The 17,399-nt window shown below is 39.3% G+C and overlaps 3 protein-coding genes across 10 annotated transcripts; 1 reads left to right on the top strand and 2 right to left on the bottom strand.

The window, feature by feature from the left end:
• The first annotated feature begins 265 nt into the window (after positions 1-265).
• LOC140776496 (E3 ubiquitin-protein ligase XB3-like) lies at positions 266-3,808 on the top strand. The gene is made up of 8 exons (XM_073120223.1): positions 266-626; positions 762-821; positions 933-1,004; positions 1,091-1,212; positions 1,327-1,467; positions 1,552-1,659; positions 2,201-2,459; positions 3,086-3,808. The coding sequence occupies exons 1-8, from the start codon at positions 444-446 to the stop codon at positions 3,470-3,472; spliced, it is 1,332 nt and encodes a 443-aa protein (XP_072976324.1). The 5' UTR covers positions 266-443; the 3' UTR covers positions 3,473-3,808.
• Positions 3,809-3,946: 138 nt separating this feature from the next.
• LOC140776498 (uncharacterized) lies at positions 3,947-7,581 on the bottom strand. Of its 3 annotated transcripts, none has more exons than XM_073120224.1 (5): positions 6,969-7,581; positions 6,597-6,654; positions 6,397-6,514; positions 6,175-6,292; positions 3,947-5,606 (listed from the first exon to the last, which is right to left on the bottom strand). In XM_073120224.1, exons 1-5 carry the CDS (start codon positions 7,485-7,487, stop codon positions 5,568-5,570), a joined length of 852 nt encoding a protein of 283 aa, XP_072976325.1. In that variant the 5' UTR covers positions 7,488-7,581; the 3' UTR covers positions 3,947-5,567. The 3 variants fall into 3 exon arrangements, with proteins under 3 accessions (XP_072976325.1, XP_072976326.1, XP_072976327.1); XM_073120225.1 differs by having other exon boundaries at positions 6,175-6,286; XM_073120226.1 differs by having other exon boundaries at positions 6,175-6,283.
• Positions 7,582-10,551: 2,970 nt separating this feature from the next.
• Positions 10,552-17,385, bottom strand: LOC140775473 (pectin acetylesterase 5-like). 6 transcript variants are annotated; one of them, XM_073118789.1, is made up of 14 exons: positions 17,049-17,385; positions 16,885-16,967; positions 16,610-16,739; positions 15,716-15,795; positions 15,511-15,600; positions 15,265-15,389; positions 14,622-14,682; positions 14,134-14,184; positions 13,923-14,000; positions 13,741-13,846; positions 13,485-13,630; positions 11,757-12,683; positions 11,409-11,665; positions 10,552-11,326 (listed from the first exon to the last, which is right to left on the bottom strand). In XM_073118789.1, the coding sequence occupies exons 1-12, from the start codon at positions 17,275-17,277 to the stop codon at positions 12,561-12,563; spliced, it is 1,302 nt and encodes a 433-aa protein (XP_072974890.1). In that variant the 5' UTR covers positions 17,278-17,385; the 3' UTR covers positions 10,552-11,326; positions 11,409-11,665; positions 11,757-12,560. The 6 variants fall into 6 exon arrangements, with proteins under 6 accessions (XP_072974890.1, XP_072974892.1, XP_072974891.1 ...); XM_073118791.1 differs by having other exon boundaries at positions 10,552-11,184; XM_073118790.1 differs by having other exon boundaries at positions 11,426-11,665.
• Between the last annotated feature and the right edge of the window lie 14 nt (positions 17,386-17,399).

Raw genomic sequence — 17,399 nt, 5'->3', positions numbered from 1 at the left:
TGAGTAGGATAATGTAATGTAAATCTATGAGTAGAGAGAGGCAGCTAAAATTTACTCAGTTAAAAAACTAAAGAATTCGTGCAGTTATTGATGTAAAATTTCCAAGTGGGCCATGGAATGCTCAGTTTTGCTCCCTCTTTGCAAGTCCATCCATGCCGCGATTGACCATCCTTCTGTGATAAAGATGGCTCCTTGCCATTGTCACGAGATTGCCAGAACAATGTCAAATGTCAAGAACTTGGGAATAACTGCGGTAATCTCACTATAGGAGGTGATGAGATCCTAACTAGGCTGAAAGAAAGCTTAAAAAGCGCCTTATTAATCTTATGAATCCCACCTTCCACTAGTCTCTTTCTTCTTTTTTTCTAAGTCCTCTAGTTCCCTGCTCTCCACCGGGCGGCGGTGGCGCGCCGGAGTAGTCGTCGGAGGCGGCGAGTTGGGGGATGGGGCAGGAGCTGAGCTGTAGCCGATCCAGCGACGAGCATGAGTTCTTCACCGCGGTCCAAGTCGGGGACTTGGAAATGGTGGAGTCTGCTCTCCAGAACGAGCCCAATTGGCTCCGCCGGACCACAATCTACGATCGACTCTCCGCGCTCCACATCGCTGCGGCAAATGGGAGAATCGAGGTGGGTTCGCTGAATCCTTAACTGGGTTGCCTTATTTTGGTGAAATTTCGTACTTTGCTATAGTTTTTCTTTTCTTTTTCTCGTTGGGTGGGTTGATGAGATCATCTAGGGTTTCTTGGTTTTGGATGGATGCAGCTTCTGTCCATGATTTTGGCTCGAGGCGTTGGTCCTGATGTCGTCAATCGGCATAAACAGGTGAGGCTGCTATAAATATTTGATCTTTTAAGCGCTTTTCCGGTTCTCTCTTTGTTTCTGTGGCAATCTCATGTGGAAAGATCCGACATTTCTGTAATTTTTGGTTGTGAGACTCCGCTGATGCTGGCCGCAATGCATGGGAAGATCGAATGTGTGCGAAAGTTACTTGAATCTGGAGCAAATGTAAGTCAAGTTGGTATTTTTTCTGGCTGGATTCTTGGATCTGTGATGGGTAGGCGTTCATCATGATATGCTTCTTGTTATATTAGATCTTGATGTTTGATTCGTTGCACGGAAGAACTTGTTTGCACCATGCGGCATACTACGGCCATTCTGATTGCTTGCAAGCAATTCTCTCGGCAGCCCAATCTACTCCCGTTGCCGAATCTTGGTCGGTTTTGTTGTAACCTTATTATTCATTGCACTTAATTAGTTTACATGATAAAAATTTTAGAGTTGTAAGACACATCTTACTCAAAATCTCTTCTTTGTTATCAAACTATAGGGGATTCAGCAGATTTGTAAATGTCAGAGATGACAATGGGGCGACGCCTTTGCATCTAGCAGCGAGGCAAGGCCGACCTAATTGTGTACATATCCTATTGGAAAGTGGAGCCATTTTCTCTGCTTCTACTGGTTCATATGGGTAATTTATAGCTTCATCATTTCACTATTCCACAATGTGGGGGTTTTTGTTTGTTTTTAGTTTGCAGATTGTGTTGTATTACAGCTTTCCGGGAAGCTCCGCTCTGCATTTGGCTGCTCGAGGAGGGAGTCTGGATTGTGTTCGCGAGTTGCTTGCGTGGGGAGCTGATCGGCTTCAAAGAGACTCAGCAGGGTGAGATCCTTCAAATGCCATTGTTGTCTGTCATTATGTTCGATTTCTTAACTCATGTGCTCCATTTTCAAGAGAAATAATGGTTCTATAGATTAGCTTTCCGTATTTTCCTTGCGGGCAAAGTAATATTTGAATCTAAGTTGTCAGCTTTATTTCTTCTTTGAACCAGACATTTCGTTCAAGTAATGAAACTTATGATTTAAATTACTGATTCAGTGAAAGTCAAGTTGCTGAATTTGTTTTTTCTATGCTGAGCAATGAAAATGTATGTTTACTGACTCTGAAGTCTTTCTATTACTTTATTCCCCTAGAATCTGGTTATGTTTTCTACTTTTTCCTTGGTATTCTTCTCACTGCATATTAAACAAACTGAGTTTGGTATTTAAGTTGCATTTGCAAGTGTTACCATTAGTTGAAGTGATCATTTGAACAACCGGTTTGCTATTTATAAGTTCCCTCTAACTAGGAAAGCCACTGATAGCAGTGTATAGAAATCTGCCATGGATGGCCTAACATCTTATGTTTTGGCTGGTATCTGCAGGAGAATTGCATATGCTGTTGCTCTGAAGCGATGCCATGGAGCATGTGCAGCTCTATTGAACCCATCAGCAGCAGAGCCTCTGGTTTGGCCTTCTCCACTGAAGTTCATCAGCGAGCTTGATCCAGATGCAAAGACTATGTTAGAGGCTGCTCTAACGGAGGCTAACAGGGAGAGGGAGAGGAAGATTTTGAAGGGGACAAGATATTCCTTGCCATCTCCTTCTCATTCAGATGATGGAGCTGATGATGATATCTCTGAGGTAGTCTTTTTATATTTCGGTTTTAACAGATTGAACTTTGCACTTAGTTTTCTTGGTATATAGAAATTTCCGAAACTTTTACTTCTTAACTTGATCAAATATGATACAGATAGTTGCAAACCAGCCAAATATCATTACTGTACACGATGGATATATAAAGCTTATTGTAGCAATTAAATTGGCCTTGTCAATAGTGAGCACAAATTCTCATGAGCATTTTAGATCTACCGGAAAAAGGTAGCTTGATTTCCAAGAGTTTGGCATTTAGTAGCACGGTACTGTTATCAGTAGCTGAACACGTAGTCCTTGTCGCAGTAATGAATCTGGTAATGACACTGTTGCACTTCTGTTCTACTGTATGTGTTGCAGTTATTGTTTTCTATGATCACTCCAATGATCATTCTTCTATACTGGTTTTTGCCCAACCTCACCTATTACTTGTGAAAGTATTCATCCACTGCTCATAATTTCATTATTTGTTGACAAGGTTATGTACTATAGAAGAAAGATGTCATTCTTGATGTATAGAACAACATCTTGATACAATTATATGATACATATACTAGTTAATACAAAATCTAAGTAACATGAATTCAGTAGTTTCATGAAGAGACTGCCTCTTGCAGGCAAGCGACGCCGAGCTCTGCAGCATTTGCTTCGACCAGGCTTGCACCATTGAGGTCCGAAACTGTGGCCACCAGATGTGTGCTCCCTGCATATTGGCATTGTGCTGCCACAACAGGCCGAACCCTACAACCTCGGGTTTGCCCTCGCCAACCTGCCCATTTTGCCGTAGCAACATATCTCGATTAGTCATTGCAAAAGCTAGCACCAAGGATGAAGGGGACAACAAACTCAACTCTCCGAAGTTAAGGAGGTCGAGGCAGTCTCGGAACCTCAGCGAGGGAAGCAGCAGCTTCAAAGGCCTTTCGTCGGCAATGGGGTCGTTTGGAAAGATAGGCCGCAGCTCTGGCAGAATAGTTGAGAGTGATGAAATGGTGGATAAGCCTTAGCATATGATGCAGTTCAATGATCATAAATTTTGGGGACGCAGACATAGCTTTTGTTTGAAGAGCCCCCTCTTCACAGCTTGTGCAGACTCTCAAATCTCATCTTGGGTATCCTAAAAAGCTATGGAATAATCAACTTAAGAAATCCCCTTACCAGTATTTTGATCCCAAAAATTGGGTTATATTAGCAAGATTGAGTACTATCTGTACTTCCTTTGCCCAGAAATTGTAGATGTGTTTTTCTCTTGGACACTGAAAACTCTACTAGTGGCTGCATGATAGCCCAGTATAAATCCATTAAGCCCATGGAAGTGGGATCGTGAGAATAATTTATCCAAATTATTCTTTTGTCTCTGAGTTAATAGAAGGATATGTGATATAATTAAAATACTACCTTCCTGAAAGAACTAGTTATATTGGAGTAGTGGGGCAAAAACCTTCTTTTGGCTAAGTTATAAATTCTCAGGGATCTTTGTGCAAACATGAATGTGATTTGAGATCCCTTAGATGATGATGTGGCTAGGTGAAGCCAAATGTAAGAAAAGCCAAGGATGCCTGAATCATGCCTCTATTATTTGGCAAGAGAGAGAGAGAGAGAGAGGTGGTACCAAACTTTGTGGGGTTAAGAATAAAAGCTTACCTATCATACCACCTTTCGTTCTTTTCCCTTCATTATCGTCCTTTGTTGGTGTCTTGGTGATTTATCTCTCATGGCCCTGCTGCTTCTTGGTACCCATTTCTATATTCCACAAGGTTAAGAAAGATAGGGCACTAGCCTGGTGCCTTAGCTCTCTGTGTTTGTGTGTTTTTGTTTGCTTTCTTGAAGCTCTATCTTTATGAAGATCCTATACATGTGAAGATATATACATACATACATATATATATATATATATATATATATGGGAGTCGAGCACAATAGCCACTTGGGAATGATAAAGTAAAGATCAATTTTATGCTTCCTTTCCTAACTCTACTCTGATCTCTGTATCTATATATGATGAGGAAAAAAGTAGATGAGGTTGAAGAACTAGTAGTAATGGTGATCAAAAGAAGCAACCCAGCAAAGTCAAGATTCCTGACCATACCAACCCTTCAATATTTTGTATGGCTCCAACCTAAGATGTCATCAACTTTGCTGTAAAGGAATATGCATGCATTCAGGCATTTTCACTATCAGTTCGGCCAAGAAGTTGCAGGTTGAGTATATCAAGAGCAAATGGTGGAACCCCAGTATGTCTCCTAGGGAGCAGAAATAAAAGAGACTCAACTGATTGGAAGAGAAGACAGGGAATAGCAGAACACATGAAGCAAGGACATAGGCTTCTGAAAGGATAAGGAGAAGGGAAGGGAAGAGAAAAAGCATGAGATGCAACTTGCAGAGATTGGAGACATTACAGTTTCCACAATATATACACCCACTGCTTGTAACTGGAGAGTAACATCACTGACACAAAGGAGAGTAGAAATAGAAAGAAAGAAGAGAGGGCCACATTAAAAGATGCTTGAAGAAACTTGTCATTTTTATCAGTAATATGAACAGAAACCTGAGAACAGAATATCTTCTATTATTTATGGAAAAAATAAGTAAGTTTGCTCTCTGCTTATCTTAAAAAGACAAGAACAATGAGTAAAATGATCCTATTATACCAAGTAGACAAAGCTTCTCTGCATTGAGACTTCTTGATAACAGGCATTGATGAAGGTACAAATACACTTTAACAAACAAAAGAAGTCACAATCTGATGTCTTTGATGAAATTTCATCGACGTTTATCAATAATATTCTTTTAAAATGTTGTAAGAAAAATTCATATCATCTGAAGTACACCAAGCGCAAGTGAATACAACATCATGCAAAGGATCATCAGCAAGCTGCCTGACTATCCTTCGACCTTTTGGATAGGTCAATTCTTTGTCCAGTGGCTTGACGCTCCATCATGTATACGAAATTCAGAACCTTTTCTCTCTTTTGCAATTAAACTCAAAGTTTACACATTAATATAGAGAATTCCTGCGAGCCACTAATGATGAGTACATATTTTACAACAGCAATGAAGTGAACTTTGTGCTTGAATTACATCATGTTAAACCTCCAACAATTATCTCATTGGACGAACCTGGCCAATTCCAAGAAGGTCCTGGACAGACAAAAAAAATAACCAATAAGTAATAAAAATAAAATAAAAAACTTTGTGAGACAAACTTTATATCATTAGTATACAATCATGAGTGGTGTTTGCAGTTCTACAGTTATATTGGTTTTTAAATAAAAAAAATTAAACTCGTGTCAGGTGCCTCTCCTTGTCCACACCAGATTTTTGGTGCAAAAGCAAAGGTGTTAGGTAAAAGTTCAATACTTTTAAAAGCTGCTGTATGATATGAGAAACTCAGTTACAAAATTGCATTGGATCAGACTTAGTGGAAGTTGGCAAGTCAAACTAAAAGAGAGAAAGTTCTTGGAAAGATGCCAGTAGAAGGCTAGAAGATCAATTTTAGCAACACAACCACCAAATAAACATCACTTTAGTATATCTTAATCATGACATCTATATAGTAAACCAAGTTGACCATAACTCTGTCGTGTACTACCATGACAAATTGACAATAATCTTCTACCACATAAAAACAACACCTTTATTTATCTATCAAGCGAGAAGAAAATGATTGAGAACATCATCACAATTTAATACCAGAAAAGAACCTTGCCTGGCTAGCTTTATTTTTAGCTCGGGTTTCAGCTGTGCTAGGAATATCATGATTTGGTTTCAAAAATTTCTTCTCGCGTCGATCACAAGAACCCCAACCATCAGAGAATCTGCTGCCTCTTTAAATTACCAAAAAAATATTCTATAAGTCTAGATACAAAACTCGTGAGTTAATATGGTCTGTCAAAGTAGTCAATAAGCAATCGGTTGCAAGTGGACATACTGCATGAATGCTCGAATAACAAATTCAGCACGCTGGACATTCCGATTTTCATCAAATTCAATGGACTTGTCTTTAATTTCAAATGAGATATTGAAGAAGAACGATATCTTTCTCCATCCTGGAAATAGAAACAAACATTTTGCTAAACTAAGCATATACTCATAGCCAGTCAGAGTCTCAGTACAAGTCCAGCTGGTTACCTGATTTTTTTATGTATGGACTTCCAGATATCATGGTGTAATCGGACTTCTCTAGGATCTGAAATTTATGAAGACAAAAGAGAAAATTCATTTATTTCCAAGAAACTTGTTCTAGAGCTCCAAAAGTTGTTCACTTAGAACGTTAAAGAAGAATCTTTCTTCAAAATTGAGATACTCTGATGAGCTAAAGAGTCCGAAATCTCAAATAACTACTTGCTTGTTTGAAACCATCTCTTCTCTATCTAAAAAATTCTTAAATTTTTAGATCAAGATCACAAGAGAGCAAGAAGAATTAACAGTACCATAGCTTCCTGATTTCTTTAACATGGTGTTATCATAAAAGAAGAAGAAGAGAAAGGCTCAACTTATTACCGCCATTGCAGCATCCTGGTACTGTTTGAAAGCAGACACAGAAGGAAATTGCCCCAACAAGCTATGCCCCAAATTTTCCTCCTTCTTCTCCGTCTTCCACGCCTCTGGCGACGGGCTCTCCACCACCGGACTCACCTCCTTCACCATAAACCTCCCAATCTCCGGCGATCCGTACACTGGAGGCGAGACCGCCGGCGGCGGAGCCGGCAAGGCATGATGCCGAACGGCGACCATCCGTCGATCCTCTATCTCGACGGAATCCACAAACCTCGCGGCCTTCTGCGCCCGACGATGGGCCCAGATCTCCTCGTGCTGCACCACCTCGCCGTCGGCCGGGACCCTAGCCTCGTCGTCCACCTTCAGGTGGTGCTTGTTAGGGTTCCGGTAGGGCAAGAAAGAGGGGTTGGAGGCGGAGGAAGGAGTGCTCTTCAGGGCGAGGAGGGGCTTCCGGGAGCGGGAGGCGGCGGCGGAATCGATGACGGCCCAGAGCTGGGCGTCATCAAGATCGCGGTCATCCATGATATAGGACGAGAGGAGGTATCGAGATGACCGATCTCCGACGAAGTGATTTGCAGCTAGGGTTTCTATGGAGAGGCGGAGGAGGAGGGAGGGAGGGAGGGAGAAGAAGAGAAGGATTTCGAATTCGAATGACGGGAAAGGAAAAGAGACACAGAGATGTAGAAAATTACAAGAAGAGATTAGTTGGGCCCCCAACTACGACGCACTCAGGCGCACCTTAAATATTGTGAATGATGGATTTCTTCTTGCGTTTAGAAGCTGGACTTGGATCGCAAGGAGACCAAACTAACTGTGGTTTCTCTCGGGGTTGGCAATTGACAGTATGGTTCAGTTGATAGTTTGGCGGTGCTGTTGATTGACAACGTGATAATTTGAAATAATGTCTTAGCAGTGTTTAGGTCTAAGTAATAGTTCGATGACGTGCTCAGCTTGAAGCCTAGATTAGATGACTTAGTATATTAGCTTAAATTTAGTAAGGCCTATGAAGGGTTTGTTTTTTGTCTAACTTATATCTAGCCTTTAAACTCTTGAATGATAAAAAAAGAGTAGAAATCAGGTCAGGTTAATCGGATTCAGTTCGGGTTAGGATAGTGTAAACACAAGCATGACTCGTTTATTAAACATATTGAAAATTTTAAACACTAACACGACCTATTTACTAAACGAGTTACACAAGTCATTAGCAAATTATAAACGAATCATAAATGAGTTGTCATGTCATAAATGAATCATCACATTATAAATAAGTAGGTAGATTGGGTCATAAATTGGTTGAGGTAATAAATACGAAAATAACTCATTTATGACTCGAATCTAATTAGACTAAATCAATATCTATCTAAAAGTCTAGTTACAGTGTTGGATCAACTTTTGCCACTCCTAGTTTCTCCCAAAAAAACATAGAGTTCATTGGGGTGGAATTAAGCGCAGTGATGGTTGGAAAAGTGTGTTCTTTTCTTCTTTTTAAATTTGGGATTTATTTTTGTTGTCACTTAATCTCTTTTGCTGGATCTGAGATCTTTCAGCTAGTTGTTTGTTTGCAATTCATGCTCAAAGTAGGAGTCAGATTTCCTCTTTTGGTATCTTTTCAGGTATTGCAGTTTTACAATCGATAGTGTTGTCTAGTTTGCATATTGATTTATATCCTGTAATAGATGTAAGGACTAGTTCTTGGAATTTAGTCTTTTGACGGAATTGGTTGATCATGTCACTAACCACTCAGCTTTCCATAAGATTTCAATCTGAAACAATATCTGACTGCTAGATATTGCATCTCAAAAGTGCTCAAGACTATGCATATATCTTTTTCTCTCTTTTCTTTTTTTTTAATCTTTTCTTTTTCAATTTGTCCTTGAAATCTTTCAGAGTTTATATTCATTGACTTCTGGGAACACTTGGGCCCTTCTCGAATTCCACATTACCATTGCTAATTGCTAAGTTGCTAACTATCTCCTTTTATGCTATACAGCTAAAGAAGAAAGAATAAAAAAAACTTTATCCTGCTAGAGGACAGCTCACCCTTCCCTTTCTGAATTCATGGGATAACTAGTCATCCTTAATCTGAAAAAAAGAAGAAAGAAATCTCACAGATTATTGTGAAAAGAATTTCTAGCAGTTTGATTGTGGTATTTAAGCATTTGGGTTTGCAGGTTTCATACAATTTCCAGTTCAGACATCTGCCATATATATATATTATTGGTGCCTCCACCACTTTGAACGTACCATGACCTTGACCCTCTGTGTAATGTTTTTATTACTAGACTTTGGGGGCTTACATTGCTTCTTATACTATGTGAAAACAAAAACAAAAAAACTAATCAAAACTTTCATTGCTGTCTCAACTTAAGGAACCTTAGAAGCCCTGGTGGCAATGGTGGATAATTAGCAAGTTCCTCATTCAAACGTAGTTACATAGGCATACTACTCACCAGAAATCTATCAGTGGCTTGGTTTCAATATTTGTACAGAGATGGATTGTGATGGGTGACACTTGTAATGACAAACTGGGGCCTGGCAAAGCACTGCAGCCTGAGAAAAGGTGGGCATTGCATTCTGAATCTATGCAGCAGGATATAGATGCAAAACAAGTGCATTTGGTATCAATGTGAAAATCCTCATGGCTTTTCGTATTTGTCCTATAAGTGTTATTGGTTTACCTTTTTAGCCTAACTCTTTCGTAGATGGAGTGAAGTGGGCCAAGGAACTTTCTAGCCTTAACTCATAATAGATGGCCTCTAATTGTCGGATATGGTGCTTTTCCACTTTCTAGAAACAAATACGGATGTTTATCTTCTTATTTGATTTTGCATGTCAAAATGCACGACGCCAGATTAATCATTCTATTAGCTGCTTCTTCTGTAATGCTTACCTCTGCTGCCTCTCCTGCAGTTATTTCACGGAGAAGAAGGAAGACTGAAATATCCTCGGCATTAGGTGATGCTTGCTCCATTTCTTCTTCGACCAGCGATCGACCTCACTGATGAGTTGCTCCGTTCGCAGGATTCTCTTTCTAGTGTTGAAATTGTTTGTTGGATGGTTAGAACTTATGTCTGAATCAGCATGTCTTGTAATTTACGGAATCAATTTCTTATACTTTTGTACTAATTCTTATGAAGTGATAATTTGCCAGATTTCTGTGGGTGTTGGTCATTCCAAGTAATTGTATGATATGATTATCATCGAATGAAAGGTATATTTACACTGTACGTTGTTAATCGGGGGAGCGATATGATGTCGATGAACATGATTTTACACTATGCTGTTGTGTTTTTCTGTTCATAGTACTGTTTCATTCCCAACTCTCCAAGCCTGCAAAATTATAGTCTGACAGCCTCATCATATATTGTGATTTGGAAGTAGGTGGTGGGTAGCAGAAGGAAAGTGATGCTAGTTAAATTTAGATCCCATTTCTAGGCTGCTGATATGCACTCCTGTATCACAAGTGAAATAGTACATCCTCTGAATCGGCTAGGGAGGGAGACAATATTGGTGAATTCTTGACCATCTTGTACTCATTCCTTGTTTTGTTTCTCATATAAGAGAAAAGAGATGAACAAAAAATGACTCAACCAGTGAACCAGACCAACCATTAGAATGATGATTGATGACAGCACAAAAACTTTCGTCAGAAGATTCAAGAGTAGAGTTTTAAAGAGTACCAGCAGAAGGATCTGTGCAACGCCAAACACATGACAATTAATCTCTCTCTCTCTCTCCCTCCATATTGAATTGTCTTGCATTTGACTCCTGGTAGTCATGTACTGGTGGCTTCTGCTTCTCTTTTAAGCTTCTTCGTAGGCCTAACATCTTTGAGCTCCGGGAACAAGACTGAGTCAATCTCTCCGACGACAATGTAAACACGACAACGAGCGCTGATCTTTCGTCTCACACACCTCCGCGATGCCATAACCTTCTTGGGGGCCAGCGGGCACTGGACGGCCGGTCTGATTCGACAACTCGGAGATGTCGGTGTTCGATATCCATCATCATTATCATCAACTGCCACAGCTTCTTCTTTCACCTTCTCTTCTTTCTTCTCGAAAGCAGCATCCGCGTTCGAATTCTCACTCATTCTTCCACTCACCTGGGAGGAGGATGAAGAAAGTGAAAGAGGAGAGGAGCACTGCCTTCCTTCTGGCTTTCTGCTCCAGGAGCAATTGTTCTCTTCTTTAGCTCATTGAAGTGGGACAATAGGATTCTATTTATAGGAGTTCAAAGGTTACTATGCAATACAAGTACGTGCATGATGAACATGTGCACATGAAGGTATAAAAACATGGAAGAGTGTACTTATACTTAGTTGGAATGCTATTGGCATGGAGAGTTCCGTCTATATCAATCTACAGCAATTAAGCATCAGATAAAGATCCATTAAGATATGAGAGACAGGAAAATGATTGGGTCCTTGGTAAAGCAACTCACAGACTAGATAGACCTACTGCTGCAATGTGCACATGCTTTTGCCTTTGAAGGAGAAGGACCACGTCACTAAGAAATTTTTCCAATCTCTTTGACAAGAAGAGGACCTGAGTCTTGGCTGTCAAATAAAAGAAAATTTTTGGTGCGCCATACTGTGCCTGTAATGTACTGGTCTTCCATCTTTTGGACATGACCACAGGGAAAAAGAGGAGCTGACCACAATTATATTTGACTGATGTCCAAATAATTCACTGGCTTCCCTGCATCAAAGAGAAGCTTTAATCTGTGTAGAAACTCGTAGTATTTACTTACATATTGCATACAAGTTATTAAGCTCACAAAGCATCATACCTGACACCGAATACTTGAGCCCTTTGTTCTCGTACTCAACCTACCTGAAAACCTGGAAGCATCCTTCACCAATCTTTTTGGATTCGATGAATCTGCTTGGACAACAGAAGGATCCAGTTCAGGAGAAGATGTGATAATATAAAGACTTCAGTTCACAATTCTAATATTTCAATGCAGGATCTGGTTATGGGTGATTCAAGAGGGGATCAGCTCCTGATGGATAGATATGTGCAACCCAGTCAATTTATTGGCTCAGAATGCATGGATTGTTTCGCCAACGCACATAGATTGTTTTATATTATGCCAATTTAGGGACACTGACAGTTTCAACAAAGAGGTAAGAGCAATTTAAAGGGTTAAATAACTCCACAGCAATATCTGCAGCCAGTAGATATTTTAGTTTAGCTGAAAGATTAGCTAAATACCTGGGAGGTGGCTGAGCAAGTTTGAAGATGAAAAATGTTTGCTTGCTAACTTGAGAGGGAATGTCTGGATTAGGAAAATCAAACCCAGAGTACTTCACTAGCAGGGTAATTACTTCTTTTCATTTTTGTAGGAAGTGTCTGAACAATCTGTTCATCATTGCATGCTTTACTTACCATAAGCATTCATCGGATGCCATAACAAAATTCGGACCTTTCATAGGACAATCATATATAGTAATACACAAGATTGACAAATTCCTCACACAAATATTTGAATTCCGTCAGCTACCATTTACAAGAATATATTTGTTCCTTCTCATGCCTCACTGAGTAAGTCAACATTTTGGGCTTGGTCACGTTGATGCATCTCAACATGAACTTATAGGGCATAAGGATTAGTGAAAACTAAATTGTAACATCTAGGATTGCATGGATATGCGCAGTCTATTTCCTTCACTTCTCTCCGATCAAAATACCAATCTCCAACTGCCTCTGCAATTGTCTGCACATCAGACCATATATCTAGCTAAAGTTAGTCATACCGTGGCAAAGATTAATGAACAATCCAATGGTAAACTGCAGGAACAATGAGAGTAAACAATCAAATAGTATGGATCACATACATAAGAGATATCCTAAAGTTACACTAGAATCCAATGAAGTGGCCAACATGAAACCCACCCCCCACCCCCTATCATTGAGCAACTTGGCTAACGGTGTTCTGATTTGCTCTGAATAGTTGGGTTGAAAAAGAAGTAAAAGAATCCGACTTGAAACGGAGAGAACTAGGGCTTTTACTTGGTCATTTGGTCCAAATTAAGAGCATTAATGTTAACGCCCTCACTACTCAACAGGAACAAGATTCATTTCATACCTAAAGTCATTATACAGCATGGACACATGAAGAAAACAAAAACGGAGCAATTTATGGATGTGGAAGGAGAAGGATAAGATCAAGAATCAACGATATATATGGACTGATGAAAGTAGTTATATCCCACTTATTCTCAAAAGCGAACATAACAAATTGTTGAATTCTCTATTTGTTCATGGATAACATACTGGACCATCGAAGTTGCCAAATTTTCCCAATTCTTGTAGCTACCTCCACAGAGAGCTAGACTTAAGTCCACACCACTCTACATACTAGGATCTTGAAACAAAGTACACATATTTATATGACAATAACTTTTGCTATTAACAAGCATTCAGACTTCGATGTTACTAATAAAGTTTATATATGCCGTTGCATTTGGAAATAATAAATGAACTGAGGCAGTGGGCAGTGAACGATGAACACTACCTTGTTGTTGATTCTTGGAGAATATGGAGAATGCCATGTTATATTATTCATCGTCTGACAATGTACGAAGCAGGAATTTATGAACATGCCCCATTCCCTTTTATGCTTAGCCTCACTCAAGGAATTGAGTAAGGCTTCTCTAAACCCTGTAAAGTAGTAACATAAGAGTGATGTTATACTATAGCAAAATCCATTAGATTCAAAGAGCGAACTAACCTAAAAATACATTATTGATTGAAAAATAATAAGTAAGAACCTTGGAAGGATTCAATTTGGTTGGGATTGCAATTCCTAATATTCAGTTTGCAACTAAGCCAGGATTGTTGAGGGTCAGATGTTTCTGGAGCCAAAATGTGCTGTATCTGAAAGAACAAAAAATGAAGTGTGTATATTTTAGTACATCATGGGAAACAGGAGGACATGAATCATAGCCATTACCTGCCAAGCATCGTAAGCTGGGTTGAGAATAAAAAGTGGTGTTTTTATGTTCTTTATAATCTCACGCGGAAAGAAACACTGACATGCAATTCAAGGGACAAATAGATAGTAAGATGCAGAACTTAGCCAACCATCAGACTTTTAAAAATGGAAGACATATTCACCAGCTGATGATATGGTAAATCATCACAAGATAACAGACAAGACTTGCCTGAGATGGTTCCATCAATGAAACACAATCAGGAAATCGCTTTCCGACATCCTGAAAGGAAATAAGACGTAAGAGGTCTATCGATCTAATTAAGAAAAATAATAAAATAAGCAATTCCATAAGTTGCAAGAGAAGAAGACTAAATTAGTTGCACTTGTGTTTTAAGATCTCCAATATAAGACACTATGTAAATAAGGTACTGAATATGAGAAGGTGGTAGTACTTTGGGTTCACTGACATAAATGGAATTTCATACAAATCATTGATATACGTTTGGAGTTCTGACTGCCACATTCACTGCTCTCCTTACAACATTCCCCACCTAGTCTATCAATACCATGGCAACAGTCTAGAGCGAACTAGAATGCAATGACCAAAGGTGTCAGCCATTCAAGTAAGAAAGGTAAAAAGAAGACCTGAATAAGACATAATAAACTTGATAAGGAATAAAATGGGCGAGGGAAGGGAAGGGGTTCTGGGGAAGAGACCTGAAGGTGGACAACATCATTATAGAAAGTTCGTATGGTCCTTTTCCCACCAATGTCTTTCCTGCAATAGTAGTAGCGAGAGAAAAATAACATAAATCCAGTCACCATAGTTAAATTGCACAAATTTCTTTCCAACATTTAGCATGAAAATAAACATGCTCCCTTAGTTCAGGTGGCTCAATCATGCACTCCTTACAAAGTTACAAGAGCATTACAGGAAAAAGTGTGATGCCATGAATATTTTAGTTAATGAAGGAAGTTGAGAAATTCCATTTTTAGTTTTTAAACAGTGGCAAGTATATGAACTACAAGGGGCACCAGGTAGTAATTCTTGTAATAAAGGCTACAAGAAAGATTCTCGGTGTCATGTTGAGCCTTGAGCTCTAAGCTAATCAATAAACTTCCATAGCTACTAAAAGACACTAAGGTAGATGACTGTGACAGACTTATAAAATCAAAGTCCATGAACATCCAATTGCGTAAAGGTGTATCCACACGACACAACTTCATAGTACTATACCATACAACTGGTAGATCCTTCTTAAATTATGTAGCTTAAATGCAAGTGATTGACCAGAGGTTTATGGAGCATGTGCTAAATCAACCTGTGTATAAAAGTGCATGAATGTTTGTTAAAACATACTCATCAAGAAAAAATCCACCATCTGCGAGACATTTAACTGTGATATCCTTTGGCAGGAGTGCCCGAAAATCATCACAGTGTATATACGTAGCTAACCCACCAGCGGAGCATCCTGTAAGAAGGGCCTGCAAGTTGGGAAACAATTATCATCATTGAATCATGGACTTTCTGTCGAAAAATGTGTGCATAGCCAGACTCCACAGTGATCTCAGAGAAACCAAAACTACAGGATTTCAAATGAATGACCTGTTTGGCATTTGCAAGTCCTTTAACTAAGAGTTCATCCATAATCGCTTCCCATATACGTTGCCCTCTGAAGAATAAATTTGTCCCATTCTATAGACCACAAATAAAAGTAAAGTTCAGAACAATTTTTGCAACCTCGTCATCATGTTCAAGTCTAATAAAAAAACTTAAAAGAAGCCAAAGTCCCATTATGGGTACGGGGTACCTGCAGTTCGTTGTCCCTGTTTCCAGAAAAAGATGCACCATCACAATACCGTATCTTGACTTTGTTCCAGTTATAGAAATCTGAAATACAAAAAAATTTCACCACTTGAAATTAGTATGGAAATAGAAAATGGATTTCAAAAGCGTAAAGTCCACATTCTATAGAATAATAATTCACAAAAAAAAATCGTATTAGTCACATTCAAAATAAAGACGGGAAGCCTGAAAGATGAGGTCTAAAATTAAGGCAATGAGAAAATGATGAAGGAAATCATACAGAGATTACAAGTGAATCAGAAAAGTGATATATAATTCAATTTAGATGATTGGTGTTGAGAGCTTGCGGAATCATTTGGATAAGCAGTCCTCTGTTATTGCTAAACTATCTTCAAACATTTCTAATCATCTAGACATGCACCATAAGTACTCACATTTGGATAAGCATCCACGCGTGCACGCTCATTCATATTCACATAGTGCACTTATAGAACAAACTCAAAAGATTTGTTCTTTGCGTTAATGACATTAGTATCTAATAGAAGGAGTGTCATTGGCTAATATAAGTGCCACAAGTGAAGAAAAGTGTTCAACAGATCTAATTTTTTTAGCAAATGTCCTACATCATATCATTTTATAAGTCTCCGACACTCAGGAAACCTCTAAATGATCAACCACCATTCTGATACCATCCATAATTCTAAAGCAATTCAAGATTATACATGCATATACAAACAAATTTACAACCATAGAAACATATATACGAGTAGATATGTAGAAATAGTTGCATACAAGAAAATTATTGACATTATAATAAAAAATTCACAGTAAGACCTATCACTTAAAAAGTCTAAAAAGCATGAAAACAAGCTAAAACGCCATGAATAACAAATATTACCAGGATTTTGAGATTTGACATTGCTTAAAATGCCAAAGAAGGAAACTTGGAGTTCCATGTGGCGTGACGAACCCAATGATGTACGTTTACGTGCGGAACATGCTGCCAAATTACGGCACCAGCCTCCACCCTAGAGCTTATGAGAAAAGCATAAACTTTGATCATAAGTCTGGAAACCCTTCGTTTGATACGATTCCTCTAATCTACCAAAACTGAATATACGAAGAATAGAATCGACCAAGCTTAGATTAACGTTTAAAGATCTAAAATAATACCTCTAAATGGACAAGCCAGCTATCCGATCCAGATCCGGAGCCCTTCTGCAGATGGTAACCCGGCGGGCTCCCATCTAAGCACACTGCAAACCCCAAGAATGCAACTTTTTTTCACCAATATAAAAGATTTAAAAGGAATAACCAACGGTATGTCTTCCTCTTACGCGCTCCCTTTTCCTCGGCGCTCTTTAGCAGAGTGAGATCCACGAGATTGGAATTCAAAGAGGAACTTGGCAGCGAGCCATCAAGGACATTCTCCCGATCCCACGAGGTAAGGGTGAGCAAGAGGGCGAGGGAGAGGAGCACGAGAGTCAACGTTCCCGCGGCATTGACTCGGCTGCGGCGCCGCCACCATAGGCGGAGGCGGTGGATGACATCGGCGAAGCTGGACATATCGGGTCGGGTGGAGTTCGGCGAGGAGAGATCGGCCCCGATAGCATCATCCAAAGAGAAGATTGACACAATTGTTTTTGATGGTCTTACCTACCGTAACAGCATTAGTCTATGGAAGATGA

Source organism: Typha angustifolia, chromosome 14, assembly GCF_048772165.1.
Source record: "Typha angustifolia cultivar Huaian chromosome 14, ASM4877216v1, whole genome shotgun sequence".
Taxonomy (NCBI): domain Eukaryota; kingdom Viridiplantae; phylum Streptophyta; class Magnoliopsida; order Poales; family Typhaceae; genus Typha; species Typha angustifolia.
This window is presented reverse-complemented; position numbering and strand designations above follow the sequence as displayed.